This window comes from Scyliorhinus canicula, chromosome 4 (genome assembly GCF_902713615.1).
Source record: "Scyliorhinus canicula chromosome 4, sScyCan1.1, whole genome shotgun sequence".
Taxonomy (NCBI): domain Eukaryota; kingdom Metazoa; phylum Chordata; class Chondrichthyes; order Carcharhiniformes; family Scyliorhinidae; genus Scyliorhinus; species Scyliorhinus canicula.
Window position 1 is genome coordinate 151699867 of NC_052149.1, and position 20082 is coordinate 151719948.

Sequence of the window (20082 nt, forward strand, 5' to 3'; positions counted from 1 at the left end):
TTGAAGCAGTCGGCTGACTCTTCCACTTCCTCAGGGTCCCCTTCAGCGTCACTAACGGGGTCTCGGTCTTTCAGAGAACGATGGACCGAATGCTGGCTTGAACAGCACGGTGTGCGGGCTACATATACGTACTTGGACAATGTTATCACCTGCGGCCACGATCAGCAAGACCATGACACCAGCATTTAGAGATTCCTCCAGGTTGCTCAATCCCTCAACCTCACGTATAACAAAGAGAAGTGCCTAATTGATCCCCTATACTATATTCCTCTAACCCTGCCTACCCCCCCCCCCCCCCCCCCACCCCCTGCTGATGATTAATTCTCCGCGAAGAAGTTAGTGAATGGTTGCCACCTCCGGGCGAACCCTAACAATGACCCTCTCAAGGCGAACTTGATTTTCTCCAAGCCCAGGAAACTCGCCATGTCTGACAGCCAGGTTTCCGACTTCGGGGGTTTTGACTCCCTCCAAGCTAGAAGTATCCGTCTCCGGGCTACCAGGGAAACAAAGGCCAAACCGTCGGCCTCTTTCTCCCCCCTGACTTCCGGGGCCTCTGAAACCCCAAAAATCGGCACCTCCGGACCCATTGCCACCCTTATGCTCAATACTCTCGACATGACGTCCTTGAACTCCTGCCAGTATCTCCTAAGTTTTGGACACGCCCAAAACATGTGGACATGGTCTGCCGGTCCTCTCAGACACTTAACACGCCTGTCCTCTACTCTGAAGAATCTGCTCATCCGGGACACTGTCATGTGGGCCCTGTGGACGACCTTAAATTGAATCAGGCTGAGCCTGGCACATGTTGCAGTCCCATTAACCCTGCTCAGCGCGTCCGCCCACAGGCCCTCCCCAATCTCCCCTCCCAACTCCTCCTCCCATTTATGCCTCAGCTCCTCGGACTGCGTCTCCTCCGCCCCCATGAGATCCTCGTAAATATCCGAGACAATTCCCTCCCTCACCCATCCTCTAGACAGTACCCTATCTTGGATCCCCCTTAGTGGCAAGGGTGGAAAAGATGGCACCTGCCTGCGTAAAAAGTCCCACACCTGAATATACCAGAATTCATACCTCCTCGTCAACCCAAACGTGTCCTCCAGCGCCCTCAAGCCAGGGAAGCTCCCTTCCAAGAACAAATCTCCCATCCGCTCAATCCCCGCTCTCTGCCATACCCGATACCCCCCGTCCAACCTCCTCTGAGCAAACCGATGGTTGTCACATATTGGGGACCAGATCGATGCTCCCGTTGCTCCCACATGCCTCCTCCACTGTCCCCAGATCCGAAGGGCCACCACCACTACAGGACTGGTGGAGTACCGTGCCGGTGGGAACGGCAGAGGCGCTGTCACCAACGCCCCCAGACTGGTGCCCCAATATGAAGCTGCCTCCACCCGCTCCCAAGTCGACCCCCCCCCCCCCCCCCCCACCACCACCACCCACTTCATTATCATGGCTATGTTAGCCTCCCAACAATAGTTGCTGAAATTCGGCGGTGCAAGCCCCCCTTCCCCCCGGTTCCACTCGAGCATCACCCTCTTTACACGTAGAGACTTGCCCGCCCATACAAAGCTCAAAATGATCTTGCTTACCCTCTTATAAAAGGAACGTGGAATGAAAATGGGGAGACACTGGAACATGAATAAGAACCTCAGGAGGACCGTCATTTTAACTGTCTGTACTCTCCCAGCTAACGACAGCGGGAGTGCATCCCACCTCCGGAACTCCCCTCGAATTTGATCTACCAGCCGGGACAGGTTCAGCTTTTGCAGTCGACCCCAATCCCGCGCCACTTGTTTTCCCAGGTACCTGAAACTGTCCCCAACCAGCCGGAACAGCAGCTCCCTCAGCCAGTCCCCTTGGCCCCTCTCCTGAACTACAAACATTTCACTTTTTGTCATATTCAATTTGTACCCCAAAAACCAGCCGAATTCCCCCAGGGTTGCCATGATTCCATCCATCCCCACCATTGGGTCCGAAACGTACAAAAGCAGGTCATCTGCATACAATGAAACCTTATGCTCCATGATCACATTGAGCAATCTTCTTATATTCGCCCCCAGTTGCCTACCTTTAACAAACCCTGTTTGGTCCTCTCTAATAGCACTCGGCACACAATCCTCAATCCTAGTGGCCAAAAGCTTTGCCAGCAGTTTGGCATCCACGTTAAGATCAGCTTATAAGACCCACACGACTCCGGGTTCTTGTCCCTTGCCTCATTAAAAACCTCGACCAGCAGCGGCCCCAGTATCCCAGAGAACTTTTTATAAAATTCTACCGGGTACCCATCCGGCCCCGGGGCCTTACCTGACTGTATGGCCTTTAAGCCCTCTAATATCTCCTCAACTCTGATCGGGGCACCCAGCCCTTCTACTAGCTCCCTGCCGACTTTTGGGAATGTCAGGCCGTCTAAGAAGCATCTCATCCCCTCCAGCCCCGCGGGGGGCTCCGAGCTATAAAGTTTGCAATAAAAGTTCTTGAAAGCTCTGCTCACACCCGCCGCATCCCCTACCAAGTTACCGCCTCCATCCACCACTTTACCTATGGCCCTAGCCGCCTCCCTCTTTCTGAGCTGCTGAGCCAGCATCCTGCTGGCTTTCTCTCCATGCTCATATATCGCACCCCTCGCCTTTCTGAGCTGCTGCACTGCCTTGCCCGTGGACACCACCCCAAACTCCGCCTGCAGCCTCCTCCATTCCCTCAAGAGCTCCGCACTCCGAGTCATGACATGAGTCATCGGACTTGAAACGTTAGCTCTTTTCTCTCCCTACAGATGCTTCATCATCAGTACGTGTGTCGAGAACTGTGTACCAAAGAAGACAATACGGGTGTTCCCCAATCGGAAACCCTGGCTCAACCAAAAGGTCCACTCCCTGCTGAAGTTCCGGACAGAGGCATTCAAGTCTGATGACCCTGACCTTTATAAGAAATCCAGGTACGACGTACGGAAATCCATCAGCGATGCAAAAAGGCCAATACCGCATCAAACTAGAGTCCAGGCCAACGATACTAACCCACGATGACTATGACAGGGCCGACGCAAGATCACAGGCTATAAAGCAAGGCCAGGCGGAATATCTGGGGCGGGAGCATCCCTACCCGATGATCTGAACAAGTTCTATGCCCGCTTTGAGCAGTCAGCCAATGCATCAGTGCCACCCACCCCAACAGCCCTGGACACACCCATACTCACTATTACAGCCTCAGAGGTAAGAGCTGCCTTCTTGAAAGTGAATCCACGGAAAGCGACGGCCCCCGACGGAGTCCCTGGCCGAGCACTCAGAGCCTACGCAGACCAGCTGGCGGGTGTATTCGCAGATATCTTCACCGCCTCACTCCTCCGCTCTGAGGTCCCCACCTCCTTCACGAAGACCACCATAATACCAGTACCAAAGAAGAACAAGGTAGCCTGCCTCAACGACTACCGACTGGTGGCCCTAATGTCTGTTAACATGAAATGCTTTGAACGGCTAGTCATGAGACGGATCACTGCCAGCCTCCCAGACGATCTCGATCCACTGCAGTTTGCCTATCACCGCAACCGGTCCACAGCAGATGCTATCTCCCTGGCTCTGCAATCAACACTCAAAACACCTCGACAACAAGGACACCTATGTAAGACTGTTGTTCATCGACTACAGCTCCGCCTTCAACACCATTACCCCGACAAGACTAATAACCAAACTCTGCAATCTTGGACTTGACCCCTCCCTGTGCAGCTTGATCCTCGACTTCCTCACTACAGACTGCAATCTGTCAGGATAGGCAACAGCACCTCCTCCACAATAGTCCTCAACACCGGGGCCCCGCAAGGATGTGTGCTCAGTCCTCTACTGTACTCTCTATACACACATGATTGTGTGGCAAGATTTAACTCCAACTCAATCTATATCATAGATTATCATAGAATTTACAGTGCAGAAGGAGGCCATTCGGCCCATCGAGTCTGCACCGACTCTTGGAAAGAGCACCCTACCCAAGGTCAACACCTCCACCCTATCCCCATAACCCAGTAACCCCACCCAACACTAAGGGCAATTTTGGACACTAAGGGCAATTTATCATGGCCAATCCACCTAACCTGCACATCTTTGGAGTGTGGGAGGAAACCGGAGCACCCGGAGGAAACCCACGCACACACGGGAAGGATGTGCAGACTCCGCACAGTGACCCAAGCCGGGAATCGAACCTGGGACCCTGGAGCTGTGAAGCAATTGCGCTATCCACAATGCTACCGTGCTGCCCTCTCTATATGTTTGCGGATGATATGACTGTGGTAGGCCGTATCTCAAACAACGACGAATCAGATTACAGGAGTGACTTAAATCACTTGGTTGCATGGTGTACCGAAAACAACCTCTCTCTAAATGTTGGAAAGACCAAGGAACTGACCATCAACTTTAGGAAGTGCAGCACGACACACACTCCCATCTGCATTAATGGCTCAGAAGTGTCGATGGTCGATAGCTTTACGTTCCAGGGGGTCACCATCACCAGTAGTCTGTCCTGGTCCACTCAAGTTGATGCAACAGTCAAGAAAGCCCAACAACATCTCTACTTCCTACAGCAGCAAAATAAATTTGGCATGTCTGCATCAACTGTCACAAACGTCCATACATGTGCGATAGAAAGCATCCTTTCCGGCAGCATCACAGCCTGGTATGGCAACTGCTCGGTCCAAGATCACAAGAAACTGCAGTGTGGTGAACTCAGTCCAACGCATCACATAAGCTTGCCATCCTCCCATTGCTTCTGTCTAAACCTCCCACTGCCTCAGGAAGGCAGACAGCATTATCAGAGACCCCTCCCACCCAGGCATTGCCTTCTTCCAGACCCTTCCATCAGGCAGAAGGTGCAGAAGTCTGAAGACCCGCGCATCCAAGCATAGGAACAGCTTCTTCCCCACAGCTACAAGATTCCTCAATGACTCCTCCTCAGACTGATCTATTTCCCTGTAAGAACACTATTCACGACTCCCTAGGCTGCTCTTGCTCATGTATTTGCTTTGTTTGGCCCCTTGTTCCGCACTATAACAAATCACTGTTTGTCGATGTACTATTTGTCAATGTTCTCTGTTGATTATTCTTTTTGTCTACTATGTACGTACTGTGTATGTTCCCTTGGCTGCAGAAAAATACTTTTCACTGTACTTCGGTACATGTGACAATAAAGCAAATCAAATCTAATCAAACCACATTAGCTGTTCTCCAGTCCTCTGGCACCTCCCCTATGAGAAGAGAGGAATTAAAAATTTGGGTGAGAGCCCCTGCAACTCCTCCCTCGGCCCTCACAGCATCCTGGGACACAATTGATCTGGACCTGGAGATTTGTCCACTTTAAAGCCTGCCAGCACCTCCAATACCTTGTCACTCCCTATGTCAATTTGCTCAAGAACTGCACAGTCTCTCTCCCTGAGTTCCATACCTGCAGCCGCATTCTCTTGGGTAAAGACAGGTGTGAAGTATTCATTCAACACCCTACCAATGTCCTCTGGCTCCACCCACAGATTGCCTCTTAGTCCCTGATGGGCCCTACTCTTTCCCAGGTTATCCTCTTCCCATTGATATACTTGTGGAATTCCCTACTTTACCAGCCAGAGCGTTCTCTTATCCCCTCTTTGCTCTCCTTTTTTTTTAATTTAGAGTACCCAATTCATTTTTCCAATTAAGGGGCAATTTAGTGTGGCCAATCCACCTACCCTGCACATCTTTGGGTTTTGGGGGTGAAACCCACGCAAACACGGGGAGAATGTGCAAACTCCACACGGACAGTGACCCAGAGCCGGGATCGAACCTGGGACCTCGGCGCCGTGAGGCACAGGGCTAACCCACTGCGCCACCGTGCTGCCCCCCTCTTTGCTCTCCTAATTGTTTTCTTAAGCTCTATCCTGCACTTTCTAGACTGCACTAATGCCTCCGCTGATTTGCTCCCCTTGTACTTGCTAAAAGCCTCTCTTTTCCTTCTCATCGTATCCTGAATATCTCTCGCGGCATCCATGGTTCTCTGGGCTTGCTGCTCCTTCCTATCACCCTGGAGGGAACAGGTTTGGTCAGTAACCTCCCCATTTACTTTTTGAATGCCCCTCACTGCTCTTCAGTAGATTTCCCCACAAGTAACTCTTCCCAGAATACCTTGGCCAGATCCTGCCTTATTTTACTAAAATCTGCATCCCGAAACCTTTTTTTGCAACTTGTCTATTTCTTTGTCCATAACAAGCTTAAAGTTTACCATGTTGTGGTCACTATCACTGAAATGCTGCACAAACAACATTTCAACCACCTCTCCGGCTTCATTCCCAGAATTAGGTTCAGTACTGCGCCTTGTTGAACCCTCTACATGTTGGCCTCAAAAGTTACCCTGTATACATTGTAAGAACTCCACACTGTCTTAGCATTAACACTATGACTATCCCAATTAATGGTGGAAAAGTTGCAATCACCTAATATAATCACCCTATTGTTATTATTTTTGCAAATTGTGCCCATATTTGCTCCTCAATTTCCAGCTGACTATCTGGGGATCTATAATAGAACATAGAACATACAGTGCAGAAGGAGGCCATTTGGCCCATCGAGTCTGCACGACCCACTTAAGCCCTCATTTCCACCCTATCCCCGTAACCCAATAACCCCAATAACATGTAGACTCCGCACAGACAGTGACCCAGCAGGGAATTGAACCTGGGACCCTGGAGCTGTGAAGCCACAGTGCTAACCACTATGCTACCGTGCTGCCCTACCTAGCAGCTAGGAATATGGCTGACCCATTTTTATTCCTAGGCTCTACGCAGAAAGCTTCGTTTGATGCCCCCTCCGAGATATAATTTCTCCTTCCTGCGGTAACTGACTCCTTAACTAATAATGCAATGCCCCCTTCTCTTTTGCCCCCTCCTCTGTCTTGCCTGAAGATTCTACAGCCAGGGATGTTGAGCTGCCAATCCTGCCCCTACCGCAACCACATCTCTGTGATGGCTACGATATCACAATTCCGCATATGTCCGTCCTTGCCCTGAACTCATCCGTTTTACCTATAATACTCCTAGCATTAAAGTAGATGCCATCTAGCCTTGCCATACTCCCTTGAAACGTAATACAGCTGTATTCCCTCTGACTGGATTGCTTTACTGTGTCTCTATTCTGCTAACAGCCTGTGTCCCCTCTCCCTGCCAAATTAGTTGAAACACCTCCCAACAGCACTAGCAAACCCGCCGGCAAGGGTGCTAGTCCCGCTCTGTGCCACCGTGCTGCCCTGTTTCCCATTTTTCCCATTTTCCTGAGGGCAGGATAAGTGGCAGGGTATGTTTCATGCATCTGCAATTTATGGAGCCAGCTGGCTATTTAAATCATTAGCTTCCTCCACTGAAATGGGATTTTGGTCCCAAGTTACATTTTAGGGAATGTATGGTGTCCTTTAGTGACAGTCAGGTGCCTTTTGGGTAGATCAGATACTTTTGTCAGTGTTAAAAGAAGGCAGAAATGTGCATAAAGAGTGCATAAAGTCATTACTGTCAAGTTCATTGGAACTGTCAACAACCCTGTCAAAATCACTGCCAAAAAATGTAAGTTCTATGATTCTATGAAAACCATCGGAAGCACCTGTCAAAGGGAACTGTCAAGATGTCATTTAAAAGTTCAGCTTTCCAAAACTTTGAAAATACGTCTGGAGTGTCACAAAAAATGATTGCTTGCCATTTCATTCGACCATTTATTTGTGCTTGAGGATTTTCATTACTGGATTAATGTTGCTTGACTGATTTCGCAACCATGCATTTGCACATCAAGGTGCTTGCTATTTCACAGCTTGACTGGCAACTCCAAGTAGTTGTAGACTCTTTGATGTGGAACTGTGAAGTCCAACACTTAAGAACGTAGAACATACAGTGCAGAAGGAGGCCATTCGGCGCATCAAGTCTGCACCGACCCACATAAGCCCTCACTTCCACCCTATCCCCGGAATCCATAAAACCCCTCCTAACCTTTCTGATCACTAAGGGCAATTTATCATGGCCAATCTACCTAACCTTGTTGTTACAATCCAGCTTGTTGTTAGAAAGGATTGTGCACATGAATGAAATGTTTGCTATTATAAGGCTTTATAAAGTAGTTGAAGGCATGTAAATGTGGTAAATGTTTTTTTTATGAATGGGAGTGTTCTTTCAATGTAGGTAAGTTTGCAATAGACACGTAGAACTTTATTTCATCTCATCTTAGCATGGGTCTTGAGGTCTGCCTGTGATGGACACCAGGCCATTTGGCATGGATCTGTAAGCACAAAGGGTGGTGAGAGAGTGACATGGGTTGACTTGAATTGGCACTAAGTTGGCATAGGAGCTATAAAGGACAATGGGAGTGGGTGGAGGAGCATAGTTTAGCATGGAGGGCATGAGGAGCTTGGGTTGGTGGGTACAGGATATGAGGTTTCATGTGTTGGCATGGTAGAGGTATGAGGAGTGTCTAGGGGAATGCGGGGCAAGGGCTGGATGGATATTTTCAGTTTTAATCTTTTTTAAATTATTTCTGGACATGATGCTGGAGCCCTGTGGCAGGCATTTCACCAGGTCTGCCTCACCTGGCAGTCTCCCCACTTTAAGTGTGATGTACACAGACTTGTTTGAGCTGCGTTTGCATCACAGAATCCTGACAGTGCGGAAGAAGGCCATTTGGCCCATCAAATCTACACCGACTCTCCGAAAGAACACCCTACCTAGGCCCACCCCCCCACCCTATCCCCGTAACCCCATAGACCCATCCAACTTGCACATCCCTAGACATTAAGGGGCAAATTTAGCATGGCCAATCCATCTGACGTGCACTTCTTTGAACTGTGGGAAGGAACCGGAGCACCCGGAGGAAACCCATGCAGACAAGTGAAGAAATTGCAAACTCCACACAGTCACCCAAGGCCGGAATTGAAACCAGGTTCCTGGCGCTGTGAGGCCACAGTGTTAACTACAGTGACACCTTTTGTTATATTTTTTCATAACTAAATAGGAACTAATTGTCATGAGAATATAAATCCAGAGTGCAGCTGCGCCGAATACATAATAATAATCTTTACTGTCACAAGTCGGCTTACATTAACACTGCAATGAAGTTACTGTGAAAAGCCCCTAGCCACCATATTCTGGCACCTATTCGGGTACACAGAGGGAGAACTCAGAATGCCCAATTCACCTGACAGCACTTCTTTCGGGACTTGTGGGAGGAAACCGGAGTACCCGGAGGAAACCCTCGCAGACACAGGGAGAATGTGCAGACTCCGCATAGACAGTGACCCAAGCCGGGAATCGAACCTGGGACCCTGGCGCTGTGAAGCAACTGTGTTAACCATGGACTACCATGAGTCACATGGAGAGATCCAAGAAATAACTCAATGAAGCTCCAGGGCGAGATTCTCCGCAAATGCCGAGAATCGTAAAGGCTGCCGTGGGACAGTCCGTGACCCACGGCAGCCTTCACGCCCACTTCCGGGGCAGATTCTCCCCCCCCCCCCGGGCGGGGCTAGGAGCGCGGCCCCATGCGTCACGCCGGCGGAGCCTTGACGACGGTCGTCAAGGCCGCACGCCAAGCATCACGCCGGCTGACGCGGCCGATGACGTCAGCCGCGCATGAGCAGGTTGGACAACGCCAACCCGCGCATGCGCAGTTGGCGTCTTTTCCTTCAGCCGCCCCACAAGTCGTGGCGGCTTGATCTTGCGGGGCGGCAGAGGGAAAAGAGTGCGTCCGTTATGGACGCATGGCCCGCGATCGGTGGGCACCGATCGTGGGCCTATGCCCCCCTTAGCACGGCCGTGGTACTGCCGTGCCAATCGGGTCCCCAGATGCCCCAAACGGGCATCTGGCACCCGTTTCACAACGGCAGCAAGCAGGTGTGTTTGCTGCCATGTTGAAACGGGCGTGAAGGCCCGGCCGCTCGGCCCATTGGCCTCGGAGAATCGCCGCTCGCCGTGATTCGTGGCGTGGGTCGGGCGTGGGGGGGGGGGAGAATAGCGGGAGGGCGTGAAAAATGTCGGGAGGCCCTCCCGCTATTCTCCCACCCGACGTGGGGGGCGGAGAATCGTACCCCCAATATTTGAAGTCTAAAGTGTGATTATTTCTAATTTATAGGAGTGAGCAGACTTAACACTGACAATGAATCTTCAATCTGAAGTAACTTTGAATGGAAGGTGTGAGTGCATTACACTGAGCAGAGACGCACTCGAAGGTAAGATTCAGCACGCACCATTAACCACAGCGGTCACGCTCCCCAAACTAAATAGTAAAGGTCAAGGTAGCTCTGTTGACTGGAGTGTGTGTGCACGTGCAGATTTCATGGTAACTCTTCAGAGACGGTGATGAAAATGGAAAGGAAGGAGATGTCATCGCTTCTAGTAGATAGAGCAGCTTGCAGGAAGCATGTCAATTAACAGGTCATGTTGGCCTGACACAGATAGTTTTCCACTCACAGCTTAATTGTCTGACTTTCATTCGCACTGAGCTTTACCCTGAACTTCATTTTGCTGCTGGCCCATTGCTCATTTTAAATGGAGCTGCAGCTCCCGGCGAATCAGACTTGTAAAGCATGGGGTAGAAAAAGCAAATTTCCGCAAACTGAGCCACCCTAGTATTGAGAAATGTGTGGTGTCTCAGTGTGGCATTGCGATTCGGATTTTTGAAGGAATATTTTGCCTGTGTAGGGTTAAGATTGGGATTCTTAAAGGGATATTTTCCCTGTGTAGGGTTAAGATTGGGATTCTTAAAGGGATATTGTGCCTGTGTAGCATTAAGATTGGGATTCTTAAAGGGGTATTGTCCCTGTGTAGCATTAAGATCGGGATTTTTAAAGGGGTGTAGCATTAAGATTGGGATTCTTAAAGGGATATTGTTCCTGTGTAGCGTTAAGATTGGGATTTTTAATGGATATTGTCCCTGTTGCAGAACCTCTTTTAATAAGGACACGGGGAGTCCACACCAAGTGAAATAAAGAAACTTAGTTTTATTTACACACAATATTTACACTGCCCAGGTTCCTGTTCTGGTCGGTGCCTTACTGGCCGATCTTTTATGCAAAGGTTAATAGAAATCTCCCGCCCCTAGCAAGGACCAAGGGAAAGATAATCATTCCCACCCCATAGGTCTCCTGAAGGTTATTACATCTCTGGTGGCAGAGGTCCTGAGCACAGTAGGAGCATCTCCTGGTGGATGCATGGACTGGTGTTATAAAGGTACCGGTCTCCTTTGATTGTGGTTATTGGCGGATTAGAAGAAAACTATTATGCAGGGGTGAGAGTGGTCAGCCGCAGTGATATAAAATATTGAATAAAATTATGAATTGCATTTATATAGTGTCTTCCACAGGTTTGGAGTGTCTCAAAGCGCTTGATAGTCAATAAAGGAGGTAGTGTCACTGTTGCCAAATTCATCTGAGGGAGTTTTCTTTTATTCGTTCATGGGATGTGGATGTAACTGGCTGGGCCGGCAGCTATTGCCAATCCCTGAGGATAATTGAGAGGGAATCTCATTGCTGTGGGTCTGGAGTCAATAGAGGTCAGACCAGGTGAGGATGATAGATTTCTTTCCCTAAAGGACATTAGTGAACCAGATGGGATTTTATGATAATCGATTTGCGTTAATCTTTAGTCTTCTGATTCAAATGTCACCATCTGCCATGGTGGGATTCGAACCCGGGTCTCCAGAGCATTACCCAGGGTCTCTGGATTACTAGTCCAATAGCAATACCACTACACCACAGCCTCTCAGATAGACAGGGCTTTGGTCTAATCAACTGGGTCCGCAGCCCCCACTCCAAGCTCCAGCTGGGTGGAACCACACTGGCTGGGTGGAACCACACCGGCCAGTTGTTGGCGGAGAATCACCGTGGGGGCCTCTTCAATGGCCCCTGACTGGCACTGCGTCGACTGTGGGCGCACGATAGGCGGTGATTCTCTGGTCCCCGGAGAATCGCGGTTGCGGGTCTGACTCCCATTCTCCGCCCCGGCGCCGAGCCCGATTGTAACGTGGAGGCTCGGAGAACCCTGGCCACTGTGTATTGGCCTGGTATAAACAAGGATATATAAGACATGATAGAGAAATGTGAAACGTGTCAAAAGTATCAGCACCGGCAATCAAATGCACCAATGAACAAAGCTGAAATGCCATCAGCTCCATGGCAAAAAGTTGGAATGGATTGATTCTACCTCAATGGCAAGGAATATCTGATAGTCGTTGGCTATTATTCGAATTTTCCAGAAATAGCACTTCTGTCAAGCTCCTTGGCAAGTTGAGAGATAATGCATATGAAATTGACATTTGCAAGACACCGCATACCTAAAACTGTGGTGAGTGATAATGGTCCATGTTTTAATTGCAAGTTCCAATAAAGTGTAAATGTCACTGCAGTCCCCGAGGACCATAGGCTGCTCACTCTTTTGAGAGAGGGGTGACTGGTGGTGACTTAACCTGAGGGTCACCACACTTCAGGTGTGGGGTAGGGTTGAAAGGGCGGGGCCTTCATGGATAACTTCAGCTGGTATGAGAATTGAACCCACGCTGTTGGCATCGCTTTGCATCCCGAACCAGTCATCCAGCCAACTGAGCCAACTGACCCCCGATACACTCCTTGAAAATGTAGATGAGTTCTTTCTGCTGACTAGATTGGGTTTGATCGTGATGGCTTGGACAATCAAATAACCTGCCCTTACTTACCATGTGTGCCCACATCATGGTGGGATAAGGCCCACCAAAGAGAAAAGCAAAGAGGGGAGAGAGATGAACGGAGGTTACAGTCTCCTTTTGAACACTGCCCATCCACCCTCTCCACCCCATTGCCACTGCTAGGAGCAATTTTCAAGGGTAAAAGTGAAGTAACAGCTAAACCTCTTTCTCTCACGCCAATGATGGAACAGCAACATTTATTATCCTTGAATAGCATTTTTTCAGTTTCTATTTTAATTAGTTTCCAACAATGTGCAACAAGTTTGGGAACAAAGAGTCCGCCTGTGTCTTTCCGTTTGTCCATTGCTCTTAGATTGTGCTTGGAGTTGGATAATACAAAGGTGATAAAATGTGTTGTTTCAATATTGTATCACTGTTGTTTGTGTACCCAGTCTCCCAAGCAGAGCGTGCGGGCAAATATTGGCAGTAAATGGGCAGCTGACAGTGTGCTCTTGTTTACATAACCGTGTTCACCTTCTGTGTTCTTCTGTTGCCCTTATCTTTTACGCAAGCGCCTTTAGATGGTTCTTGGCATGTTGTGTGCACAGAGCAAATAATGGATTGATTTTCTACACCGAAATAAAGGGTTTCCAACTCTTAGCGAAAACCACATCTAATTATGTTAATAATAATGATAATCTTTATTATTGTCACAAGTAGGCTTACATTAACACTGCAATGAAGTTACTGTGAAAATCGTCACACTGGCGCCTGTTCAGGTACATTGAGGGAGAATTCAGAATGTTCAATTCACCTAAAATAAGGTAAGGAAATAGTTAGGAGCAGGTGTCAGCCTTAACACTCGGATATATTTTAGGATTATTGAATGAAAGACAAGATCTAGCAAAGAATATGCTGGTCTCAGTATCAAATTATGGGTTCAGTAAATGTTCGGCATTATAAAAGGCCCTCTTATTATCTTCTTATCCCCACTTGTCCTACTACAGGTTGATGTACCTGATTATACTGTCCCGATACGGCCACTATCCTAGTGCTCGATAGGTTCTTACAACATGACGTCGAAATAGAGGTGGGCATTGCTAACCATTTGCAACAATGACCAGCATGCTTAAAAGTACTTTGTAGGCTGTAAAATACTTGGGTCACCCTGTGGCCATGGAACAGGCTATGGGCGCAATTCTCCCCCCCCCCCCCCCCCCACGCCGGGTGGGAGAATCGTGGGGACGCCGGGCGAGTCCCGCCACGCCGCCCCGGCACCCGCACGCAATTCTCCCAACCCCCCCCCACCCCTCCCAAAACCGCCGCGGCGAGATTTACGGCTGGCCGCTCGGAAAATCGCCGCTCGCCGTTTGTAACGGGTGAGCGGCGATTCTCCGGCACAGATGGGCCGAGCGGCCTGCCTAATACGACATGTTCCCGCCGGCGCCGACCACACCTGGTCGCTGACGGCGTGAACAGCGCGGGAACGCTGGGGAGGCGGCCTGCGGGGGGGGGGGGGGGGGGGGGGGGAAGAAGGGGGATCCAGCACCGGGTGGGGCGCTCAAAAGGGGTCTGGCCCGCGATCGGTGCCCACCGATCGGCGGGCCGGCCTCTCTGATGGAAGCACTCCTTTCCTCCGCTGCCCTGCAAGATCACTCCGACATTACTTGCGGGGCGCCCGCGGGGAGGACGGCAACCGCGCATGCGCGGGTGACATCATTTACGCGGTGCCGCTTTTACGCGGCGCCAAGGCCCGGCGCGCGTAAATGTCACGGCGCCGCTCCTAGCCTCCGGGCGTGGGAGAATAGGGGGCGAGGTGAGGCCTCCGACGCCGGAGTGAAACATTCCGGTTTTCACTCCGGCGTCGGCACTTAGTCTCCCGATGGGAGAATCTCGCCCTATATTTTTATTCATTCTTTTTCCTTTCAAAATACAGAACAGCCAGTTTATTCGTAAAGAAAATGGATAGGTTAACATTCAGTTAGATGTGTTGTCTGCTGAAGAGTTCCGATTTGCAATGCTGGCCTTCCTTTCTCTTTCTCAAGATTTTTTGTCACTACAGCAAGATCACCAAAACAGATGACCTGTTTGCTTTCATAATACTGTTTGTGATATCTTTTCCCACCCTTCTTCTTTCCCTAACAATCTGTTACAACCTTAACGCAATAGCAGATACGGAAAAGATTCGCAAGAATGGTTCCAAGGGTGAGGAACTTCAGTTACGTGGACAGATTAGAGATTGGCCGAGTCCTCAGGCTGTGGGGCGGGGTCCGGCACATGGACTGCTGCCTCGAGCATCTGCTGCCGCTGCTGCTGCTGCTGCCGCCTTCTCCAGCCTCTGGCTGCATCGTGTAGCACCAGCACCACTGGGGCAACATCTGCGTTCAACATCCCTGCCATAGCATTCAATATCTGTCAGGAATTGGGAGAGGGTGTTAGACTGACAAACACCAATGGCTCCCACCCTGGGACCCTCCATTCCCCCACTCACCCCCACCATGAATGCTCTGCCCACACACTCCGTCCACTGCGGGACACTCTCACTGGACCCCAGACCCTGCACCCCGGACACCCACTCACAACGTCAACTGGACCGGGCGCCGGTCTCCTCCCTATGGTGCTCACCCATCCTCCGACCGTGGACATGTCCCCGGAGCTGTGTCCCATCCCCTGGCTGTTCGGATGTTCGCAGCTGTGTGTGTGGTGTTGAGGCATCACAGTCTGATTGGGATGCTAGGTAATGACTCCCACATGCTATATGGCCTACCCACCGACGGGAATCCACTTGCCTCCGGAATGGGTGTCCTCAGGCATGGTGGTGCCGTGAGCAGTTGCCTCCTGGTTGCCCCCCCCCCAGGGCCCCCCTGCCCACCCTCCCATGGCTGCCGACCCCCAGACGAGGGAGACCCCACCCCCAGCCAAGTGTCCCCCAGCCCCAGCCAAGCACAAGGGCTTAAGTGGTGATAATTGGTTTCTCGCCTCGCTACGGCGAGATCCCAGTTTTGCCTATGGGAGCGGGCTGGTTGCACCTCAAGCTGTTTGATGCTTGGTGTGGATGTCGTTTTTGGCCTTTCCTGTTATTCACCGGCCTCGTTTCACTGGAGCAAGAGCGTAGCGAGGCTGAAAAATCGCACCCAAGGACTATTATTTTCCAGTTTTGGTGAAAGTTTGAGACCGGGCTGAAATAATCTGGGTTTTTAAAAAATCTTTATTGTCACAAGTAGTCTTACATTGCAATGAAGTTACTGTGAAAAGCCCCGAGTCGCCACATTCCGGCCCCTGTTCGGGTACACAGAGGGAGAATTCAGAATGTCCAAATTACCGAACAGCACGTCTTTCGGGACTAGTGGCAGGAAACCGGAGCACCCGGAGGAAACCCACGCAGACACGGGGAGAACGTGCAGACTCCGCACAGACAGTGATCCAAGCCAGGAATCGAACCTGGGACCCTGGCGCTGTGAAGCCACAGTACTAACCATTGTGCTACCGTGCTGTCCATTCTCCCTTCACAGATGCTCCCTGACTTGCTGACCATCTCTCGACTTTTCTGTTTATATTTCTGATTTCCAGTACCTGCTGTATTGTGTTTTGTTGTTTGTGGTGCCTTGCAGATTAGTTGCTGATATACACAGTGACTATACTTGAAAAAGTACTTGATTCATTGGAAACTACTTCAGGATGTCCTAGACTTTCTCTTTTTTTTGTGGTTGGGGCATTCAGCAAATTCCCCTGGCCACTCTCACCACCCAGAATTTCAGTTCTAGTAACTATAATTGGCCTTCTGTGTGAGGCTTCAGCAGACAGCTATTCAAATAACGGCCCATTCTGTTGAATAAATATTGTTAAGCTGTTCATTTCCTTCCAAGAGCAATGGTGGAGCTGAGTGACAGGTTCAGGCTCGCTGATCCTCAAACATTCCCTTCTTTATTGCTTGAAACAAAGTGGTTCAAGCTGTGGACAGTTCAGTCCATGGTTCATTCATTGAAGGTTGTTTCAGTACTGCATCTAATTGAACCTAAAGCTAAATATCAACTGGCCAAAGTCTTTGCAGTTTCTGTGGTGGTTAACGTCTGCTCATCAACGTCTGTGGAATGTTAACGCTGGCAAAGTGACATCAGATTGTGTGCCCTTAACACCAGATGCATGTGATTAGTTTGTTTGTTTATTTTTATCCCCTTGATATTCTGTGCCGATAAAGTGTTTGAGGCATGGAGGGCTCATTAACAAATTGCATTTCTATTTAATGCCCTTGATTAGAAAAATAACCTCCTGAAGCACTTGCGGTGCAAGGGAAATATGAGCACCAACCACGGAGAGCAATGAGGGATGAGTTTTGAGAAGGGTCTCAATGGAGGAAAGGTGGGTGAGGGGTGAAGGAGTTTCAGAGCATGGGGCCTATGGGTGTGATGATGGAAGTGGTGCTTGCTGAAGAGGCTGGAGTGAAGGAAGGCAGAGTTTTCGAAGGGTTGTAGAGTTGGAGGTTACCGCGATAGGCAAGGAAGATGCCTCGGAAGGAATTTGAACACAATGAGAATTTTTAAATTAGGGCATTAGAGGACAGCGAGCCAATCTGCAAGAGGCCAGAGTTGGAGGAATGAAGAACCAAACATACATTTCTTTCAGAAACTTGATAGTGGGTTGACTAGGATTCACTCCTTGTGTCACGTCAATGGTTAACGCTCTTGTCTCAGAGTCAGAAAGTTGTAGGATCAAGCTCCACTCTCGGTGTTTGAGCACAAAAAACAAGGCAGACATTCTATTTGCAGTGCTGAGGAAGTGCTGCACTGCTGGAGGTACTGTATTTCGAATGAGATATTAAACCCAGGTACCATCGGCCTTCTCAGATAGAGGTAAAACTCCTATAACATTTTGCGCAAAAGAGCAGGGGAGTTTTTCGGGTGTCTTGGCCAATATTTGCCCCTCAGTCAACATCACAAGAACAGAATATCTGACCATTATCACATCACTTGATGTGCACAGACTGGCTGCTGCATTTCCTACATAACAACCATGACTACACTTCAAAGGTATTCTGTTTGGTGCAGATCACTCGACGAGGTCTTATAGCCGTGAAAGGTATATAAATATAAACTTTATTTTCTCCCCTGGCTTTGGATCCAAAGCTATCAGTGGGATGAATGGGGAAAATTATTTTAGGGGAGGTGGGAGAGAAAGCATCCCAGAAACCATATAGAGTACAGCGGCATTGCTCATCGCACAGATAATTCCCGGCACTCAGTTTTAACTTGATCCTGCTCCTGTAAAGCACCATGAGTCATTTTCTACTATAATGGTATGTACAAATAAGGAGTCGCTCATTTAAGACAGAGATGAAGAGATATATTTTTTCTCAGAGAGTTGTGAGTCTCTGACACTCTCTTCCTCAAAACGCAGAGGAAGCAGAGTCTTTGAATATTTTTAACGCAGAGTCAGATAGATTCTTGATTAACAATGGGGTGAAAGGTTATCAGGGATAGGCAGGAATGGTGGGGCAGGCTCAAAGGGCCGAGTGGACCACTCCTGTTCCTAATTCGTATGTACGTCTCTTCGTACGTATGTTCCTGGATAAATGCAAGTGTTTGTTGTAAATAAAGAAGGGCGTGGTATTTTTGAAGGATAGGCTTACCAGACCATGAAGGTGCAAACAAGCAAGAGCTTTATTGGAAAGGTATTTACTCTACAGGCAGTTGGGATAGACTGCCCACATGCCCATGCAAATGGCCAATGATATCATCAATATGCCATGTGGATTTGGATTTGGATTTGTTTATTGTCACTTGTACCGAGGTACAGTATTTTTCTGCCAGCAGCTCAAACAGATCATTTAGTACATGAAAATAAAATAAAAAGAAAATACATAATAGGGCAACACAAGGTACACAATGTAAATACACAGACACCAGCATCGGGTGAAGCATACAAGAGTGTAATATTAATCAGGTGCCGTCTTCGGCCGGTGGGATGTCTTTCACATTCGCCTCGCCCACCGAGGTGTATTATATGGAAGCCAATGTGAAACAAGTTGATGTTCCAACAATGACCGGAAACTTTGGCATTCTACCGGCCCATGTACCCACGCTACAGGTGCTAAAACCTGGAATTGTAACCGTGTTTGATGAAGAGGGTGCACAGTCCAAGTATTTTGTGAGCAGTGGTTCTATGACAGTGAATGCAGACTCATCAGTTCAACTCTTGGCTGAAGAAGCAGCAGCTCTGGATGAATTAGACATAACTGCTGCAAAGGCTAACCTGGACAAGGCTAATGCTGAACTATCATCAGCCTCTGGTGAGATAGAACGGGCTGAGGTCTTAATTAGTATAGAAGCTCATGAAGCAATCATAAAAGCCCTGGAGTGACTTGATCAATAGGGCGAACTGTGTGTCCTGAAGCGGATTACTTCACCTTCATTTGGGAAGACGACAACACTGTACAGTAAAGTGGGATGAATTCATAAAAATAAATATATGACAACCAAAAAAAAAAATTTTTTAAATTAAAAATCAGGTCAGTCCATAAGAGGGTTATTAGGAGTCTGGTAACAGCGGGGCAGAAGCTGTTTTTGAATCTGTGCGTGTGTGTTCTCAGACTTTTGTATCTCCTGCCCAATGGAAGAAGACTTGCCTGATGGAAGAAGTATGTGACCGAAAGTGACCTTGTTCCAACTAGGAATAAAGATCATAACACAACACTTTTCTCCGCCTTGACATTAGAGGTTACTGCAATGAAACACAATATAATGTTAACAATTAAAATTTACAATATGAACAATTAATAAACACAATAGTCAATAAGTTTGATGTTTCAGAGGATGTTGATTCCTGTGTGGTTTTCGGTGAACCTCAGGTATTTGCTTTTTCGTGTTGACTGCAACCTCTGGTGCTTTTGGTTTAATTTGGACATTGTCCACAGTTGTCTCAACCGGAGTCGATTGATTGTTTGGAGGTTAACTCGATATTGAAGTGTCCTCAACTGAGGTACTGTCTTCCACAGTTGTTTCTTCTATTGTCAGGTTCTCAGGAATATCTACTGTGATGATGTGCATAAAGACATTCTGTATATAATATTATACACGACCTCTGACCAGTTGGTGGCAGTGTGGCAATGTAAATCCACCATGCGGCTCTGTGCCTCGAGGCAGTTGGGAGTAAGTCGTGCTGGTGGATAGATGTATTTTGCAGGAGCTCTCTGATAGTTAGTTAGTGTTAGTAGATTGTTATTTACTTATTCCAGTTATCTTTACCACGCAGTTGTTTCATTATAAATGATTTAAACTAGATGTTTTGTCGTGCATCATTCATAACGGCCAGGGTGCAGAACATGCCATCTACGTCTTCACCTGGCACAGTTTGTTGCAGAATCTTGGTCGACTCTGTCTCTTTCAGGCTAGTTCTAGTTTTTAAGAAGTTGATCTGTGTTTCTCCTCCACACTACATTGTCCTGAGTTTGAATGGT

The 20082-nt window shown here is 48.7% G+C and overlaps 1 protein-coding gene across 1 annotated transcript; it reads left to right on the forward strand.

Moving 5' to 3' along the window:
• Positions 1-18261: 18261 nt before the first annotated feature.
• Positions 18262-19114, forward strand: LOC119964263 (ATP synthase subunit delta, mitochondrial-like). Its single transcript, XM_038793540.1, has 2 exons — positions 18262-18297; positions 18570-19114. Exons 1-2 carry the CDS (start codon positions 18262-18264, stop codon positions 18984-18986), a joined length of 453 nt encoding a protein of 150 aa, XP_038649468.1. The 3' UTR covers positions 18987-19114.
• Positions 19115-20082: the final 968 nt, after the last annotated feature.